Raw genomic sequence first — 16,209 nt, forward strand, 5'->3', positions numbered from 1 at the left:
AGGAAGATGACCCTTTCTGTGGCTGCTGCAAATGCCGCAGGAGGCTCTGTGCTCTCCCTCAGTTTTGCTGGAAAAAAAAAAAGAAAAAGAAAAAAAAAAAAAAAGGAAAAAAAACCCAACAAACAAACCAAAGGGGCGATGTGAGAAAACAAGGCGGTAAAGACCACGCCGCCAGGTGAAAGCCCGCACTGCAAAGCTCGCAATGCCCGTCTGCGCGGCTGCTTTCCCGGCCGCCAGCCGCCCGCAGCTCCTTTGTCACCATTCCCGCGGTACCGAGCCCGCAGCTTGGGAAAGCCGGGAGGCAGCCGGGAGGGCGGCGGGAGGGTTTAGGACCCAGGGGGACGGCAACCGCCGAGTGGAAGGACCCAGGCTTTGGTGCACACGCCTCCTACCACAAAAAAAAAAAAAAAAAAAAAAAAAAAAAAAAAAAAAAAAATCCTAGCCCTGTGGAGCTGGCGCTCGCTCATTCAGTTTTCTAGAGAGATCTGAGCCGGAACCTGGGAGCCGGGAGATCTTTCTCACCCACCCAGCTCAACAGCAAGGACACCTACAGAGGGGGGAAAAACCCCCATCCCCCGCCGCCCCCCGGCATGCTGCCCGGCGCTCTGCAGGTATTTGGATTTGCCTTTTCTCCGTTTGCAGCAAGGCGGCTCGCAGGGTCCCAGCCCCCCCACACCCCCCCGACCCCATCCCCCAATCACCCCCCTCTTCCCCCCGCTCCTTCGGTCCCGGGATACAGCGGTTCAGCACCGCCGGGCGGACAGCTCCGGCTCCGGACCCAGCCCCGATGCGCTGCCTGATGCCCGATGCCCTCCTGCCCTGCCTGTCCTGCCCTGCCTGCCCTGCCTGCCCTGCCCGCTGCCCCATGCCCGCTGCCCGCTGCCCGCTGCCCTCCTGCCCTGCCTGTCCTGCCCTGCCTGTCCTGCCCTGCCTGCCCTGCCCGCTGCCCCATGCCCGCTGCCTGCTCTACCTTCCCTGCCTGCCCTGCCTGTCCTGCCTCCCCTGCCCTACCCTCCCCTCCCTGCCACCTGCCCACTGCCTGCCCTGCCCGCTGCCTGTCCTGCTCTGCCTGCTGCCTGCTGCCTGCCCTGCTCTGCCCACTGCCTGCCCTGCCTGCTCTGCCCACTGCCTGCCCTGCCTGCTAGTTGCCCTGGCCTCCCTGTCCTGCCTGCAACCTGCCCTGCTGCCTCCCACTAGTCCATCTCCCGGACTGTTGTGCCTCCTACCTCCTGCCTGTTTCCCTGCCTGCCTTGCCTGCTCTGCCTGCCTTCTTCCACTCTCTCCACTTTCCTTGGCTCTCCACTTTTTCACTTCCCTACCTGCCCTGCCTGTTCTGCTTCTCTGCCTCTTACTGGCCTGCTTCCTCCCTGCCTCCTTAATCCTACTCCCTGTCTCCCCTGGCTGCCTCTCCTGCCTGTCCTACCTCACTGCTCTCTACCTCCTTCCCCTGCCTCCTTTCTACCCTGTCTCTCTTCTTTGCCCTGATCCCTGCCTTCTCTGCTTGTCCTACTTCCCCTGCCTGCCCTGCTTTTCCTCTCTGTCCTGCCTGCCCTACTTTCCTTACCTCCCCTCCCTCTTCTGCTTCCCCTGCCTCCCCTGCCTCTTCTCTCTGCCCTGCTTCCTGCTTCCTGTCTCCTATCTACCCTGCCTTTCCTGCCTCTGGTCCTCCTTGCCCTACTTCCCTGACTCCTGCCTTTCTGTTTTCTGCCTTCCCTGTCTACTCCTCTCCTTGCCCCCTTTCCTTGCCTCCTTTTCCCTTCTTCCCCCCACCTCACTTTCCTGCCCCTTCTTCCTCTCCTGTCTTTCTTTCTTTCTTCTCCATCACTAGACTCCATGCTTCCTGTAAGTGGGCATGGGGGATAGAAAAATCAGCTCAGCAGCTGAGAAGCTGGGCAAGCAGGGGAAAGAGCACAAGTTGGATGGAAAAGTCCAGGTGCAATTTGAGAGCAGGGGAGAGGTGAGAAGGATGAAGGAGAAAGGGTTAAACATAGGAGTAAAGGGACAAAGTAAGGACATATAGGAGCTTGCCAAACAGCAGCAGATACCTGTTTGTTCCCCCAAAAACAGATTCCTGTTTTGACCCCGCATATTCAACCCAAAGGGGGGTGAGAGGTTAAAGGAAGGAGAGAAAGTGCTGGGTCAGTCCAATGTTTCCCAGTGGCAAACAGTGATAAATAATGGGGTGCAGGGAAGAAGCGAGGTGAATCATGACTACCCAGGGGATCCTTTGCTCCAGGGAATCAAGAATTAAGTTGTGGTCTTTGCAAGCAGTGAGGATGTTCAGACAAGGCTTCATACAGAAAACAAACGCAAAGCAAATAACAGCTGGAGAAACCCCATGCATGCTCCTGGCCAGACTTTAATTCTATTTGTAATGGTTTAATCCTGGGAGGTTGAGGAAGGTCACAGGAGAAAGGGAGCTTTCCCTTTTCAAAATGCTGATTCCTCAATCCAGACAAGCTCTGGGAATAATGAAGTTAAGGAGCAGATGGCTATTTGTTGTCCATCACTAAATGGTGAGTGGATCATATTTGGAAGGAAAAATTAAATTACAGAAAGGCTGCTTTCATGTGCTTTCTGACTAACCGGATGATAACATGAATTTTCTCCAGTACTAAAAGTTAAGGCAATGCCAGCATCCAAATGACATATTATGTAACAGCATTACGCCACGTACTGCATAGCAAAGGTAAGGGTCTACTTTTCCCTGTAATGATAAGTTGGATAACCTTAGAGAGCTTTCCCTGGTTTGCAGTCTGTACCCACGCTTGAATTTTACAGGGGCAGCTTGTGTTTTCAGCATAATCTGGTCTGATATGTATCTGTTAAAGAACATTTCCAATTATTTGAAGAAATCTGTTGATTCATGCAGCTCTGAGAGCTACTCAGTATTTTCTAAAAATTAGACTCTTGTAATAATTTAGCATATGCTAAACAATTAAAGATACTACAGTCTTTTCCAAAATGCCTTCTTACTTTATTATTTCATCATTTACAACTTAAAAGCTGGTGCAGAGACCACAATCCCTTATACTGAGTAGCTCTGAGTGCTGCGAGTCGGAGTCTGTAGGGAGTCTGAGTTCAGCAGTGGAGGAACTGCAGAATCCACTCCACAGCACTGTGTCATAATTCCTTAAACTCTGTGTGATTTGCACACAGAAGTTGTTTCGTTGCAACATTTAATGGCAGCCTCGTCATCTTCCAGAAGAAGACCATATAAGTTAAAATACAAATGATCAGCCTCATAAAAGGATGGAGAATATTTCCTTCAAACTAAGGCATTTGTTAATGCATTAATGTAAGTGTGCACTTATTGAAGCTGGTGTGCTGTTGTTTGGCAAAGAAGTATTATTTTCTCTCTCAGCCCGTTGCTGTGGTGTCTGGCACATACATAAACAAGATATGACAAGCAGGTCCTACTAGTGAAAAAAAAAAACAAAGAAGCAGCATTAGTCTTTTATGGAGTGGGAAGTTAAATGAGCAGTTCATATTTTTTTGGTAGATGAGTTGTAAGTCCTTTTCCTCTTGATACTAATGTTGCTCTGGGGATTTAGTTTGAGAATATCCAAACAGTTTTGGTTTTTCGAGTTTTTTTTCCCTTCAGTAGGATTTATGGAAATAAACTCATAAAGTCTGCTATGTTCCTCCACTGAGAAAACAAACCCACAAGGTAATATGAAATTATAATAAACTTCATTTCTACAGTTTTGAGGGAAGTGTCTGTGTACAAATCTTTGTGTTTGTGCTCAGACTTAAATAGGAGGGAGAGAAAAAAACAGGAGAATCACAAGAATTCTCTGGGTGTGTATTTCCCTGCCTCTTTAATTTCTCTCTTTCCTCCCTCCCTCCCTCCCTCCCTCCCTCCCTCCTTCCTTCCCTCCTTCCCTCCTTCCCTCCTTCCTTCCTTCCTTCCTTCCTTCCTTCCTTCCTTCCTTCCTTCCTTCCTTCCTTCCTTCCTTCCTTCCTTCCTTCCTTCCTTCCTTCCTTCCTTCCTTCCTTCCTTCCTTCCTTCCTTCCTTCCTTCCTTCCTTCCTTCCTTCCTTCCTTCCTTCCTTCCTTCCTTCCTTCCTTCCTTCCTTCCTTCCTTCCTTCCTTCCTTCCTTCCTTCCTTCCTTCCTTCCTTCCTTCCTTCCTTCCTTCCTTCCTTCCTTCCTTCCTTCCTTCCTTCCTTCCTTCCTTCCTTCCTTCCTTCCTTCCTTCCCCCCTTCCCCCCTACCCCCCTTTTCTTTCCTTCCCATCCTCCTCCCACTGCCACCCCACAGGATGACAAATGCCTTTCCCTGACATAATGTATGAAGCAGAAAAAAGTCAGCCATCAATAGGGAGTAATATGCCAGCATTGCATTTCAGATTTTTTAAAGGAACTTCATTTTCAAAACATGGAGCAAAAGAACTGTAAAATGAAATGTAGAACTAGGTATCTCAATAACATATTTTGTTCCTTCTTCTACATATATTTGTGCAGATGATGTAAAACAACTTCTACAGTAATAGAACAGGGATTTCTAGACATCAACATTATGATCCTCTGTTATCAGATTTCTGCAAATAGCTTAATTTTCAGGTCTAGGGCTCTGAATTGATGTTTTGCATATTGCTGATAATAACTGCTGCAAGAAGTTTCTATAATATCAGAGAAAGTGGCCTCCATCCAGGATGCTTTTTGCATGTTCATTTGGAGCGGTTTGTGACTGACATGGAAGTCCCTCATAGCTTCTTTGACAGAGGTCAGGCCTCCCTTTCCCATAAAGATTTACAGCATATGTGTACTTTTAAGTACATATACGTACCTAAAAACTTTAATTTAGAGAAAAATTGAAGCAATATCTTTAAGTTCACAGGTGATTTGTTTAACTTTTTTTATTCAGAAGTTATTTAAGTTTCCCTTCCTAGCATGTGGTCCTATTGCTTAGTATTCAGGTAGGCTACAAGTTTTGCACATTTCAGGTCAAAAGATAATGAAGCAGATTTTTTATTTTACATCTATTAGACAGTCTTGTCAGTCTCACCCTATGCTCATTGGCCTGTAGCAACAACAGGACAACTGCAGGTCAGCGTTGCAGACGTGCCTGCCCTACATACTGTGCAGAGAGCTGCAAAGATCAGTCATGTTGATGCAGTTTTTTGTGCTGTGCCATGGTTAAATTACCACTGCTGGACAGCTAGATGTGGCCTGAGGGCAACCTGGAACTGACTCAAGCTAACAAGAAGATTGTAATATGAGGGGAGTAGGAATGTGTCATGTATTGTTTTTCCTGAACTGAAAGAAATGTTTGGTTTTTTACCTAAGCAAGGTGATTGTGTCCTGGGACAGTGTGAGAAAACTTCAAATTCCCCACACAGCTGTTACTGGCACAAAAGTTCCCTGTTCTCATATTAAAGAACAATTCCCTAGTGGAGGTTTACAGGAGCAGCAGGAATTGAAGGAGAAAGGCTTGCAATGTTTAACTCGTGTAGGTTCAGTGGGAGAATCCAGTCCCTTAGGCAAGGGCTACAGGGATGCAGGAGATGTTTATAGTAGCCAGCATTGGTGAAGGCACATCCAGGGTGCTGGGTCCAGTTAGGATCTTTTCGGTGCAACAGAGATATGGACACCTTGGAGAAGGTCCAATGAAGAGCCAAAAGGCTGATGAAAACACAGAGTATCTGTCTCTTGTGAGGAAAGGCTGAGAGAGATGGGACTGTTCAGTCTTTAGAAGAGCAGGCGCAGGGGATTAATGTATACAAATACCTGAAGGGAGGGTGCAAAGGGTAGTGCTTCTTCAGTAACGCTCACTGACAGGACCAGAGGCAATGGGAGCACACTGAAACTTGGGAGTTTCCCTCTGAACATCAAGAAACTTCCTTACTGTGAGACAGACCAAGCACTGGCACATGTTGCTTAAAGAGGTTACAGAATCTACAACCTTGGAGATTTATAAAAGCTGCCTGAACACAGCCCTGGGCAACTGGCTCTAGGAAGCCCTGCTAGAGTACAGGGGTTTGGACCAGATGACCTCTGGAGGTCCTTTCCAATCTCAGCCATTCTGTGGTTCTCTGATAACCTGAACAGCAGTCAGGTTATTGGAGTTGAGATGTGAGATAGAGCTGCTGGGATCCTGGGGAGTTGCTCTTGACAAAAACACAAAGAAATGGTTCACTTTTGGGGTCCCGATTGTGCCACTGAAGCTTTAGGGGGATTACACTGGGAACATTTCTCTGTGTGCAACATGCCTTCACATTTTTCTCATGATACAGAGAATTATGCATAATGGAGAAAGAATGTCCAGATGTTAAAGTGTAAGATTGAGGCTCAGGAGACAAATGGTCTGTTCCCAGCTCTGTGAAATGTGTCCTCTATGACCTCAGGCAAATCACTCAGGGTTGTACTTCTCCCCACCAAAAGCTGAAGATGCCAGGATGTAGCATCCAAGGACAAGAGAGTAGTTTTTCTCATCTCTCTTCTGAAATCAATTCAAAGAGCCAGGGTACATTCCTTTTTACGCCTGAGTACTCCATTTCCACTGCACAAGGCCACAAAGTGCCACAGGACCCATTCCTCTTAGGACAGCTAAGGCTTCATCCTCCCCTGTCCTACTGGTGTAGTCCCTGATATACAGAACACAGGCCCAAGATGTTTTCCACAGTTAACATCAAAATATTTTTTACAAAGCAATTTAATGAGATGACACCCACACTATGAGATGAAATCATTCTACATTACCATTTTCCCTCCCTCCTGCCTACTCCCTTCTTTTCTGGCATGACATTAGAAAGTAATGTCTGTATGAATGCTAGGAGTTAGGAATTATATAATGAGACAAATGATAACAGTGATGCCTGTTAATGCCAGGAGAGGATCACACCCTAGTGCCTTCCCTGTTTGAAAGTTGATGCAATGAAATTTCACATGCCATAGAGCTTTTGACTGGATGGAAGACACTTGGATAACAGGCAACTAATTCTGGAACTGAAGTGGATGGGGAAGGGCCAAATGGACACAAGGAAAACTCTTCAAGAGGCAAGTGGTATGGTAGGGACAGCTAAGCAGGCAGGAATTAAATGATCCAGACAAGCGTCATCATCATCATCATCATCAATGAGAACAGGTTTTGGCCAAATTTCCAGGAGGTGTAGAGCAAATAGGTGTTGGATGCTGACTGAGAAGTTGTCATTGAAGAGGAAGAAGTGAAGCATATAAAGATCTTTGAATGGAAAGTACTGTATATACTTCCATAAGATATTATTTTAATTTTAGTTAATTATTAAATACTACTACAGATTTCACTATTAATTAAATTTTGGTTTTGAGAGTCAGGCTGAAACATAGCTGTTCTTCTGAAGATGGTATTTCATTTCCAGTATCCTAATCATCCTAAGGCCACTCTCTGTCCCTTGTTATTCTCATGTTGGGAAAGAAAATGGATAAGATGAAATGGTATGTAATATCACAACTTTGGTGGAAATTTCCCTTTTTTTCCTGCATTAGTATATTGTGTTTCAAACCTTTGTTTTTTATTTTTCCTTGTTTAAAGTTGGGACTTATTCCTTTGAGGGGATGATTTGTTGCAAGTGGCTGTGGAAACACTCTAGGACAGCAAATAGTTCTTTGAGAACAAAGAGTCAAAACCCAGAAATACAGCTGTTGATACTCTAACAATTACTCTACTGTGCCAATATGGAGCAACAATACTCAAAATAGGAAAAAAAATTACCAGCATATTCAAACTAAAAAAAAAACAACCCAAAACCAAACCAGAATAAAGTTGTAAGTTTCTGGAAAATCAGCAGATGCATGAAGAGCAGTACACACCACCAGAAGAGAAGGAGAAAATCCCATATGTGGGAGGAGGTGAAAATGGAGAAGGTGCTTCTGTTATACCTTTGGAAATCAGAATAAATCAGAACCATTTGAGAAAGCACAGTGAAAATTAAACTGGCTAGTTATGGAACATTAAGTTTATTGTCAAGGTAAGCAGTGGGAGAACCAAATCATCCACTGGTATAAATCAGATGCCTTGAAGTCAATGGTGCTGTAGTAGTTTACTAACCCCATGATTTGTGTTATGATTCAGATAGCAGCAACATTTTTCATACATATTTGGGATTATTTTGTAATATATGACATTCCAATAAAGTATTTTACTGCAAAGTCTGTTCTGGGTGATAATCAGGATAATCTATAGAGGCTCTCTTGTAAGCTGTAACACATGACTATAGCTCACCTCACTATAAGTAAACTCTGAAATGTATTTTAAAATGTATCTTTTGTTAGACTGAGTATTTATAAGTTGCTTTTTAGCAACAAAGTCAGACAGGAGAGTACTTCATCTCTCACCTTGGGATCATCCTGGGCCCAAAGGGTGCCTATCCATTTAAACAAGGTAAAAAAATAGGAAACTTTAGTGATATTCAGTAGCATAATTTTCCGCACTAAATGATGAGATCCTGTAAGACAATCTGAAGGGCAAGACTTTCTCTCCCAGGTGTAACTCCATTTTTTTCTGACCTGCCATAAGTTTGCCTTATTTCCAAAGAAACGTCTTGGTGGAGGTGAGAGTCAGAAAAGGAGTAGAGGAAGGGACCATGCCTGAGAAAATGTATGAAGCCAGAGAGGTCACAGTTACCTGCCACAAGTCCTTGGACCTGTTAGAATGGATCCAGAGGAGGGACACATAAATGATCTGAGAGGGGGAACACCTCTCCTGTGAGAACAGACTGAGAATCTTGGGGTGATTCATTCTGGAGAAAAGAAGGCTCCAGGGACACCTTATTGCAGCCTTTCAGTACTTAAAGGAGGCTTATAAGAAAGGTGGAGAGAGACTTTACCAGGGTCTGCAGTGATAGGGCAAGGGTTAATGATTTTAAACTGGAAAATGATAGATTTAGGTAGGATACAAAGACAAAATTATTTTCTGTGAGGGTGCTGAGACACTGGAACAGGTTGCCCAGAAAAGCTGTGGCTGCCCCATCCCTGGAAGTGTTCAAGGTCAGGTTGGATGGGGCTTTGAGCAACATGATCCAGTAGAAGATGTCCTGGCTCTTTGCAAGGGAGTTGGACTGGTTGATCTTTCAAGGTCCTTTCCAAGCAAAAGCAATCTGTGTTTTTATGATTTTGTAATTCTAAGTCAAGCAAGTCCCAAAAGTGTTTGAATTCATACTAAGCCCTGAACCAGAGATGATGCAGACCTCCGATAAACTCTTTGCTTTTACCCCTCTGCTAACCACCCTGGAGCTATTTTTTTTACTATTAAAACTAGGGAAAGAACCAATCCTTGCACCACACTCCCCCAGTGGCAGTGTCACACTTAAGCATACAGAGCTCCCCTAACTAGCTCACAGGGGCAATTGTAACTAAAAACATGATTTATGTAAGAAAATGCTAATGCCACCATTAATTTGAGATCTTAAGCACAAAATAAGGGCCTGATTTTCCCATGGCCTACATCAATTTTACATGAGTGCAAATTCAGTTGATGCTGTTGGAGCTATCCTAATTTGGTTTAATGAAGCTGAGAGGGAAGCAAACAACTGTTACTTCATTTTTATGTCTGAAATCCACCAACTCTCGTTTTTTCAAGAACTGCATAACCCCCACCTGCAGATTACCCCTTCAAAACTTTAGGGCTTTTTTTTCTGGAGTAATTTGCACACTGTAGTGGTTCGTCAGAGGCCTTCTCTCCTCCAGGCTCTGCCTTTTCCCATTTTCCCAGGTTGATGAATCACTACTTATGCTGCCCTGTAGGTAGCTCTTCCTAACTCCAGCTCCACAGTTCACATAGAGAGAGGCTGCTTAACAAACCCACAGGACAAATCTAATGCACATTGCTGTTGAATGAAAAGCTTATCTCTCACCACAAATGCCCTTCAAGCAAGTGTGCAGAAACTCTTTGGATTTCAGTATTCAAATTTTGGGATCTCATCCCGGAGCTGCAGCTGTGATATCTACATTGTAAGGTTTTTATCAATGACGTTCAAGCTCACAAAACAGGGAGCTTGGGCATCCCTTGTGCTGATTGACTTCCAGCTCCTGCAATGTAACTTTGAGCAGCTCCTGGATGAAGAAATGACCTGACTGCTGCTGTCCCCTTTGTTTGATATGAGAATGCTGAACCCAGGGGAGAAGCTGAGTGGAATGGTTGTTTTGCTATAAATAATTCATAACTTTCCAAACAGCTATCTTCAAATACAATTAAGCATGTCTTTCACCGAGGGATTCCTTTTTAATTTTTAAACAAATTTTTACTTCTTCCGAAATAAGAAATAGAGGGAGCTCAGTTAAGCAGTGGGGTTTTTTATTTGCGTGTCTGTTTTTGTGATGACTGAAAAATTGGATGGATCTTGATCTTTTCTTCACACACATTTCATGCTGGGGCAGACCTTGATCTTATTTCACACAAGTGTAACTACACAGACTTCAGTGACAGCCTCTTGCTCATTATGTCACTGAAATGTGAGAGATTCACTGTACCGTTTTGCTCATACATAACAGCTTAAGCATCTTTTCTTCTAATGCTTCTAAAACAAATTCTAGGTGAAATACAGGAAAGAAAATGAAATTCAGAACTATGTGTTCAGGAAAGCTACAAGATCCTAGAAAAAAGAATTTGGGATAACAGACATCTCTTTCTGACTAAAACACCAATCCCGTCGAATTAGATTCATCAAACATTTTATACATGTGAAGATTCCAATGATGATGTATTAATTCTCCATGGGAAATATTCTCAGTGAGGTTTACCAAGTAGAAAATACCCCTGATATTGGTGAAATTTTGGGGTTTTTTTAAGCAGTTTCACAATCAGCCAGGAAAGCTGAAAGCTGATAGTATGGGTGATAAAACCAACTAAAACAGTTGTAATGCTTATTATGCTAAGTGTATCTGAATAATTAGGAAGCTGAAATATAGCTCCTGTAAGGGATGGCAAAAAAGGACTCTTAGTTTTTGTTTCAGTCATCCTGGGCTTGAAGTTACAGGGTGCCAGAACTCCCTCACTTCTATAAGACAGATTTGCAGGTTGTATTCTAACAGCAAGTTGATACTGCTTAGTATTATTTATAAATCAGATTGCCTTTCTGAAAGCTTAAATATATACATTCAAGGTGTCAGTGATTGTCTTATATTAAACACACCCATTCTGAAATTATTTGATGTCTATTCTCATAAATCTGAAGCACACAAAACAGTTTTATTGCTATATAAAGTTCAGAAATGTGTTTGTGTAAGCTTTATATACGTATCTGATCTTTCTTTTATGTATTTGCTTTTTTAGTATGTGATGGAATAAACAACACTTGCCCTTGGATGGATTATACTGCCAGTGAACTGCCTGTTACTCTTCGTGCAAGAATAAGAAAATCTCTTCACTTTCCTGTGTTAAATATTGGCTTGATAGCAAATAGCTTCTGAATGGCTCCTGCCCACAGCAGCCCGACAATTGGATGGGATCAGCACTTCTCCTACTAAAGTATCTGAAGCTAAAGATTTGGAAAAGAGATTTTTGCAAAGATGACCCATTTACAAGCTGGACTTAGTCCAGAGACAATAGAGAAAGCTCGCCTGGAACTGAATGAAAACCCAGATATTTTGCATCAGGATATCCAGCAAGTCAGGGATATGATCATCACAAGACCTGACATAGGGTTTTTACGTACAGATGATGCCTTCATCTTGAGATTTCTCCGAGCCAGAAAGTTTCACCAAACTGAGGCCTTCAGACTGCTGGCTCAGTACTTCCAGTACCGCCAATTAAATCTGGATATGTTCAAGAACTTCAAGGCTGATGATCCAGGAATCAAACGGGCTCTCACAGATGGGTTCCCAGGAGTACTGGAAAATCGTGACCACTGTGGCAGGAAGATTCTTCTGCTTTTTGCAGCCAACTGGGATCAGAGTAGGTAAATGTAGATAGTGTCCTTATCTTTTTACATATACTCACACTCAACTTGTAACAGAATATTTATGACCACACTTGAAGCAGCAAGGCCATTTCCAGTAAAATATTTTATAACCATGAGTCCATTTCACTAAACATTTCATCTAATCTGATCCCCTCCTATTCTTCAGACATAACACCATTGAGAGACAAAGGTGTCAGATAAGTAGACCATGTTTTTTTCCATAAACTCTTCCAGGTTTTAGCCAGATAGTGTTGTTTGCTAAAAATACACTAATACCTATTATATAATTGCTTCAGTAATATCTCAGACTAGCCAAATGGCTTGACAAAAAGCAAATGTCTCAAAACACATGGGGGTTCTCATAGCTCTTCTGGTGCATAAGGAGGTGACCATATCTACTCTGTCTCCAGAATTCTTAGCAGATAATTTTAAATTTTTATTTAACCATTTCAAGAATTATAGACTGTGTTATGAGATTTCCACAAACTGCATTGTAATTTCTTCACACTCTGATCAGTGTATGATTGGTAATCTGATAAATTGGAGATTCCTGAAAAGCAGATTTTCTGTTCAGGTCATTTCTTTACAAAACATTATGAACAAAGATATCTCCCAGCTATTAATATAAGATGTTGCCCTTCCATGTCAATATGATTAGTCAGCTTTCACTAACTATTGGAAATGATAGAGAGAAAAGGGCCTAGTCCAGGAATATCATATTCACATTGTCCTCTTTGTGAGAAGTTGTTCCATTCTACTTTCCCTGCCTCCACAGTGAGATGGAGCAACGTAATCAGCTGTAGGATTGCCATGTGCTGATTTTTATTAAAAATAAGATTGAAGAACAAAATTCCTATCCAGTTTTTTAGTATCATAAATTCTGATGGGTTCCAGGTAGGACTTTGTTGGGGCACAGTCTGAAGTTGTCCATGAAAACATCTCCTTAGGACTCAATAGATTGGAGCTTTGTAATCATATTGCAGAAATTATTTGAGAACAGTATGCATATGCCTCCAGCTTTTCATGTTATTAGTTTTTCAATCTGAAAACGGAGTTCAGAAGTGTTTCTAATTATCCTTTGCATCTGAAAATGCAAAAGTTGCAGAAATGTAATTTCGCATAAGCACAGATATTTGGCAAAATGCAGAACTGAAGGCAGTGCTAGAAGTCTTCTTGATTACAAAGTGGGCAGCAGTTTATCTCCTGACTTTCTCAACTGTCAGCTTGCCTTTCTTCCAGCCACGAAACCCCTCCTGTAGTAATTGGCCTGGAAAGAGACATAAGTAAACAGGTATCTTGAATTAATGGAAAGTATCAGCTTTAGAGGACAGAAGCACTGTGGTTCTGCTGGTTGCATTAAGGGATTTAGGTATTATGCAGAGCCAGCTTTGGATTTGTGATCCCTCAACAAAATGAATCCTTGTGATTAACCTCTTACATTAAGTCCTGCTCTTAGAAAACTGAGAATGCTGCCGTCTAAGGCTACTGCACTGTGATTTTGACAGAACCTTGATTCCTTCCACATTCTGGCTCAAATTTTCTGCAAGTCCTTTAGTATGCATCCACGTATATGTGTATATGTGTATATGTGTGTGTGTGTGTGTGCAAAGCCAAAGTGAGCATGATACACTACATGCAAGATACCTTGTTTCTGAAAAATATAATTTTTCCTTTGAAGTAGTAAGGCCAAGGGGAATAGCGTAGTATATATTTTCCTAGACTCCTCAGTGAAATTAAAAATCATATGCAAATTTTACCTTCAGCCACTGAAACTCAGCTTCCCTATGGATGGAAAGACCAGAAGTATCGTATCTTTGAGCTTTTTTACCCCTGCAAGTGCTACAATGATTTGGGACAGTATTCTATAATCCATAAACTGATTTTCAGTCCAGACATTCTTCCAATTTATATTGGAAGAATATATGCAATATGGTGTCTGTAGGGATCACAAGCCCAGGAGGCAGAAGCAGCCTCAAATTTTCTTGGTTCAATATATTGATTTTTAGAAGGAAATATCAGTATTTGTATAATGTGATTAATTGGACAAATCAGATCCAAGATGTTTTCAAGGGTTTCCCTGTTTCAGAGATAGAACTTCTATGTGAGCTTTCAGAATGTAGTTAATAGATCTAACATCTCTACAAAATTAGGTTTTAATTTCCAATCTCAGTGTTTTCAGCTTCATCTTCCAGCTGCTGAATTGAGTTAGATTAATAGACCACAGAAATATGACAGCTTCTCTTGTTTGCACTTTTGTGTCCTGACCACATCATCCTTTAATCCGCTTTTGAATTCACTGAGGACACAGCTCTGCAGGGGATGTTACTGTCAGGCAACAAAAAGATAGTGCATTAGCTACTATATAGCAGTGATTCTCCTGTTCTCTTTTAACCATGGTGAAGGAAAAACATCAAACCCCCTTTTCCTTGACCACAGAAAACCTTGAACATGCTTGTGGGCAGCACTCACAGTAAAGACGATGTTATGAAAATTAGTGCACTAGCTTTGTGTCTTGAAGTATATTTTTGCAACCAAAACTTAAATAGAATTAATTTATTTACTCAGAATTATGAAGGTTGCTATAGCTTTTCATCATTCTTATCTGGACCTTTCTTATCATTTTAGCATTTCTGTTGATGTGCATACAGATGAACAGAATACAAACTTTCACTGATAATCCATCACATGGTAACACCATCTCACACTCTTCTGCTCATTATTAATTCCCTGCTTCTAGAAGTAAGATTGTCACTGTTTTCTTAGCTGCTCTGTCACATTTTGAGCTCATGTTCCTCTCATATCTGCTTCAAAGTCCCTGTTTCCTAAAATACAAATTTACCACACTACTGGCAAATGTGTCACACATTCTCACCCATCATGTGAGCACGGTCTAGCATGTGATTCATGCTCTTCTGCAGAGCTAAATCTGCCCTTCTCATCAATTACCATTGCATGGGTTTTGTGACATCTGCAAACTTCACTGGTGAGAATTTCATTTTTGCTTCCACATCACTGAAAAAGATGGTGGTTATTCTTTTGACCAAAACCTCCTTGAGGTCTAAGAAAAAAACCATGAGGAATGTTAATTCTTTTTTCCAAACCAGTAGCTGAAATCTAACATGGTCCAGGCTTTCATTCATTTAACATGTGCTGCATTGGTTCAATTTTGCTCTATTTTCAGACAGGTTTATTAGAGATGATGCCATCACTTTCTCTCTAGGTCCTGCATAGTCTATTTTGGACCTGTTAGTTAATGTTAGTCACAGCTGATACAGAACAGAAAACTTCAGAGGTATTGAATAAGTGGAAATGAGCAGATGGAGAGAAAAAAGAAGAGATCAGATTAGTGCCACACTGAGGGAAAAGAAAAATCTTGACCTATAATACTGTACACTAGAGAATCCAAGCAGGGAGGGCCACCATTCCCTTTGATCAGAGCTCAGTCCTAAGAGGTGCAAAATAATCCATCCACAAAGTGTGAGCTCATTTAAAACCCTCAACAGCTTCACATATGCCAGTGACTATAGAGCACCTAACTTTGCAGTGGAAATCATGGAGCAATAAAGACAGGTAAGGGTGTCAAACTGATCTTGTCAGGAATTTTTTTTATTAAATTTGCATCTTAAAAAAAAAACCCAGTTAGTAAAACAAACATAGCTGTACAGAAAAATGTACAATTTTGATGAGACCTAAACTAGGATTTCACGTAAATGCAGATGTGTTATGTGATGGATAAAGAATACTCTTTCTTTTACTTTCTCATTTCATCAGTCCCACCAAATCTAATCTCTAAGTCCTCTGATGGAACTCCAGTGGAACTGAAGCTTTTAAAAGAGGTCAGATCCGAGTGACTTCTCTGCTGCTGGATTGAGGAAAGCCATGAGTAACCATCACAGCTCTTCCTAGGTCTGCCACTGCCTTCTAATATATCCTGCTTATACAGCTGGGACATAGGGCATTTGGGTGAACAAGTAATTCAGCAGAAGTTCTCATTAATCTTCCAAGTAAAGATATTTCCTTCAAGGTTGTTCAGCCAAAGTAAAATTTATTTCTGTATGGAGAGCCACTACAAGGACTGTCTCCTATCATGACATGCAGGTTGTGTGATGATCCTCTGCAAACAGGGTCTTGGGGTAGGAGGGCAGAAGGTTGCCCATTGCCTTTTGCAGAAGACAGTAATTAATTTCTGTCTTCATGTTTGGACTGTTGTGTCTTAGAAGCTGTCAGATAGCTCAAAAAATTCAGTGAGTCAGATGGAAAAAAACTGCTACTTTGTTTATAACATGCATTCCCAAGTCAGCTGTTGCACATAAATTATCTAACCAAGGA

At 42.2% G+C, this 16,209-nt stretch overlaps 1 protein-coding gene across 1 annotated transcript in view; it reads left to right on the forward strand.

The window, feature by feature from the left end:
* The first annotated feature begins 408 nt into the window (after positions 1–408).
* The window catches only part of CLVS1 (clavesin 1), a 105,140-nt gene continuing 89,339 nt past the window's right edge, over positions 409–16,209 (forward strand). The window contains exons 1-2 of the mRNA XM_071737639.1: positions 409–611; positions 11,253–11,877. Of these exons, the coding sequence (XP_071593740.1) occupies positions 11,489–11,877 (389 nt within the window). The 5' untranslated portion in view covers positions 409–611; positions 11,253–11,488. The remainder of the gene's footprint in view (positions 612–11,252; positions 11,878–16,209) is intronic.

Source organism: Heliangelus exortis, chromosome 2 (genome assembly GCF_036169615.1).
Source record: "Heliangelus exortis chromosome 2, bHelExo1.hap1, whole genome shotgun sequence".
NCBI classification, from domain to species: domain Eukaryota; kingdom Metazoa; phylum Chordata; class Aves; order Apodiformes; family Trochilidae; genus Heliangelus; species Heliangelus exortis.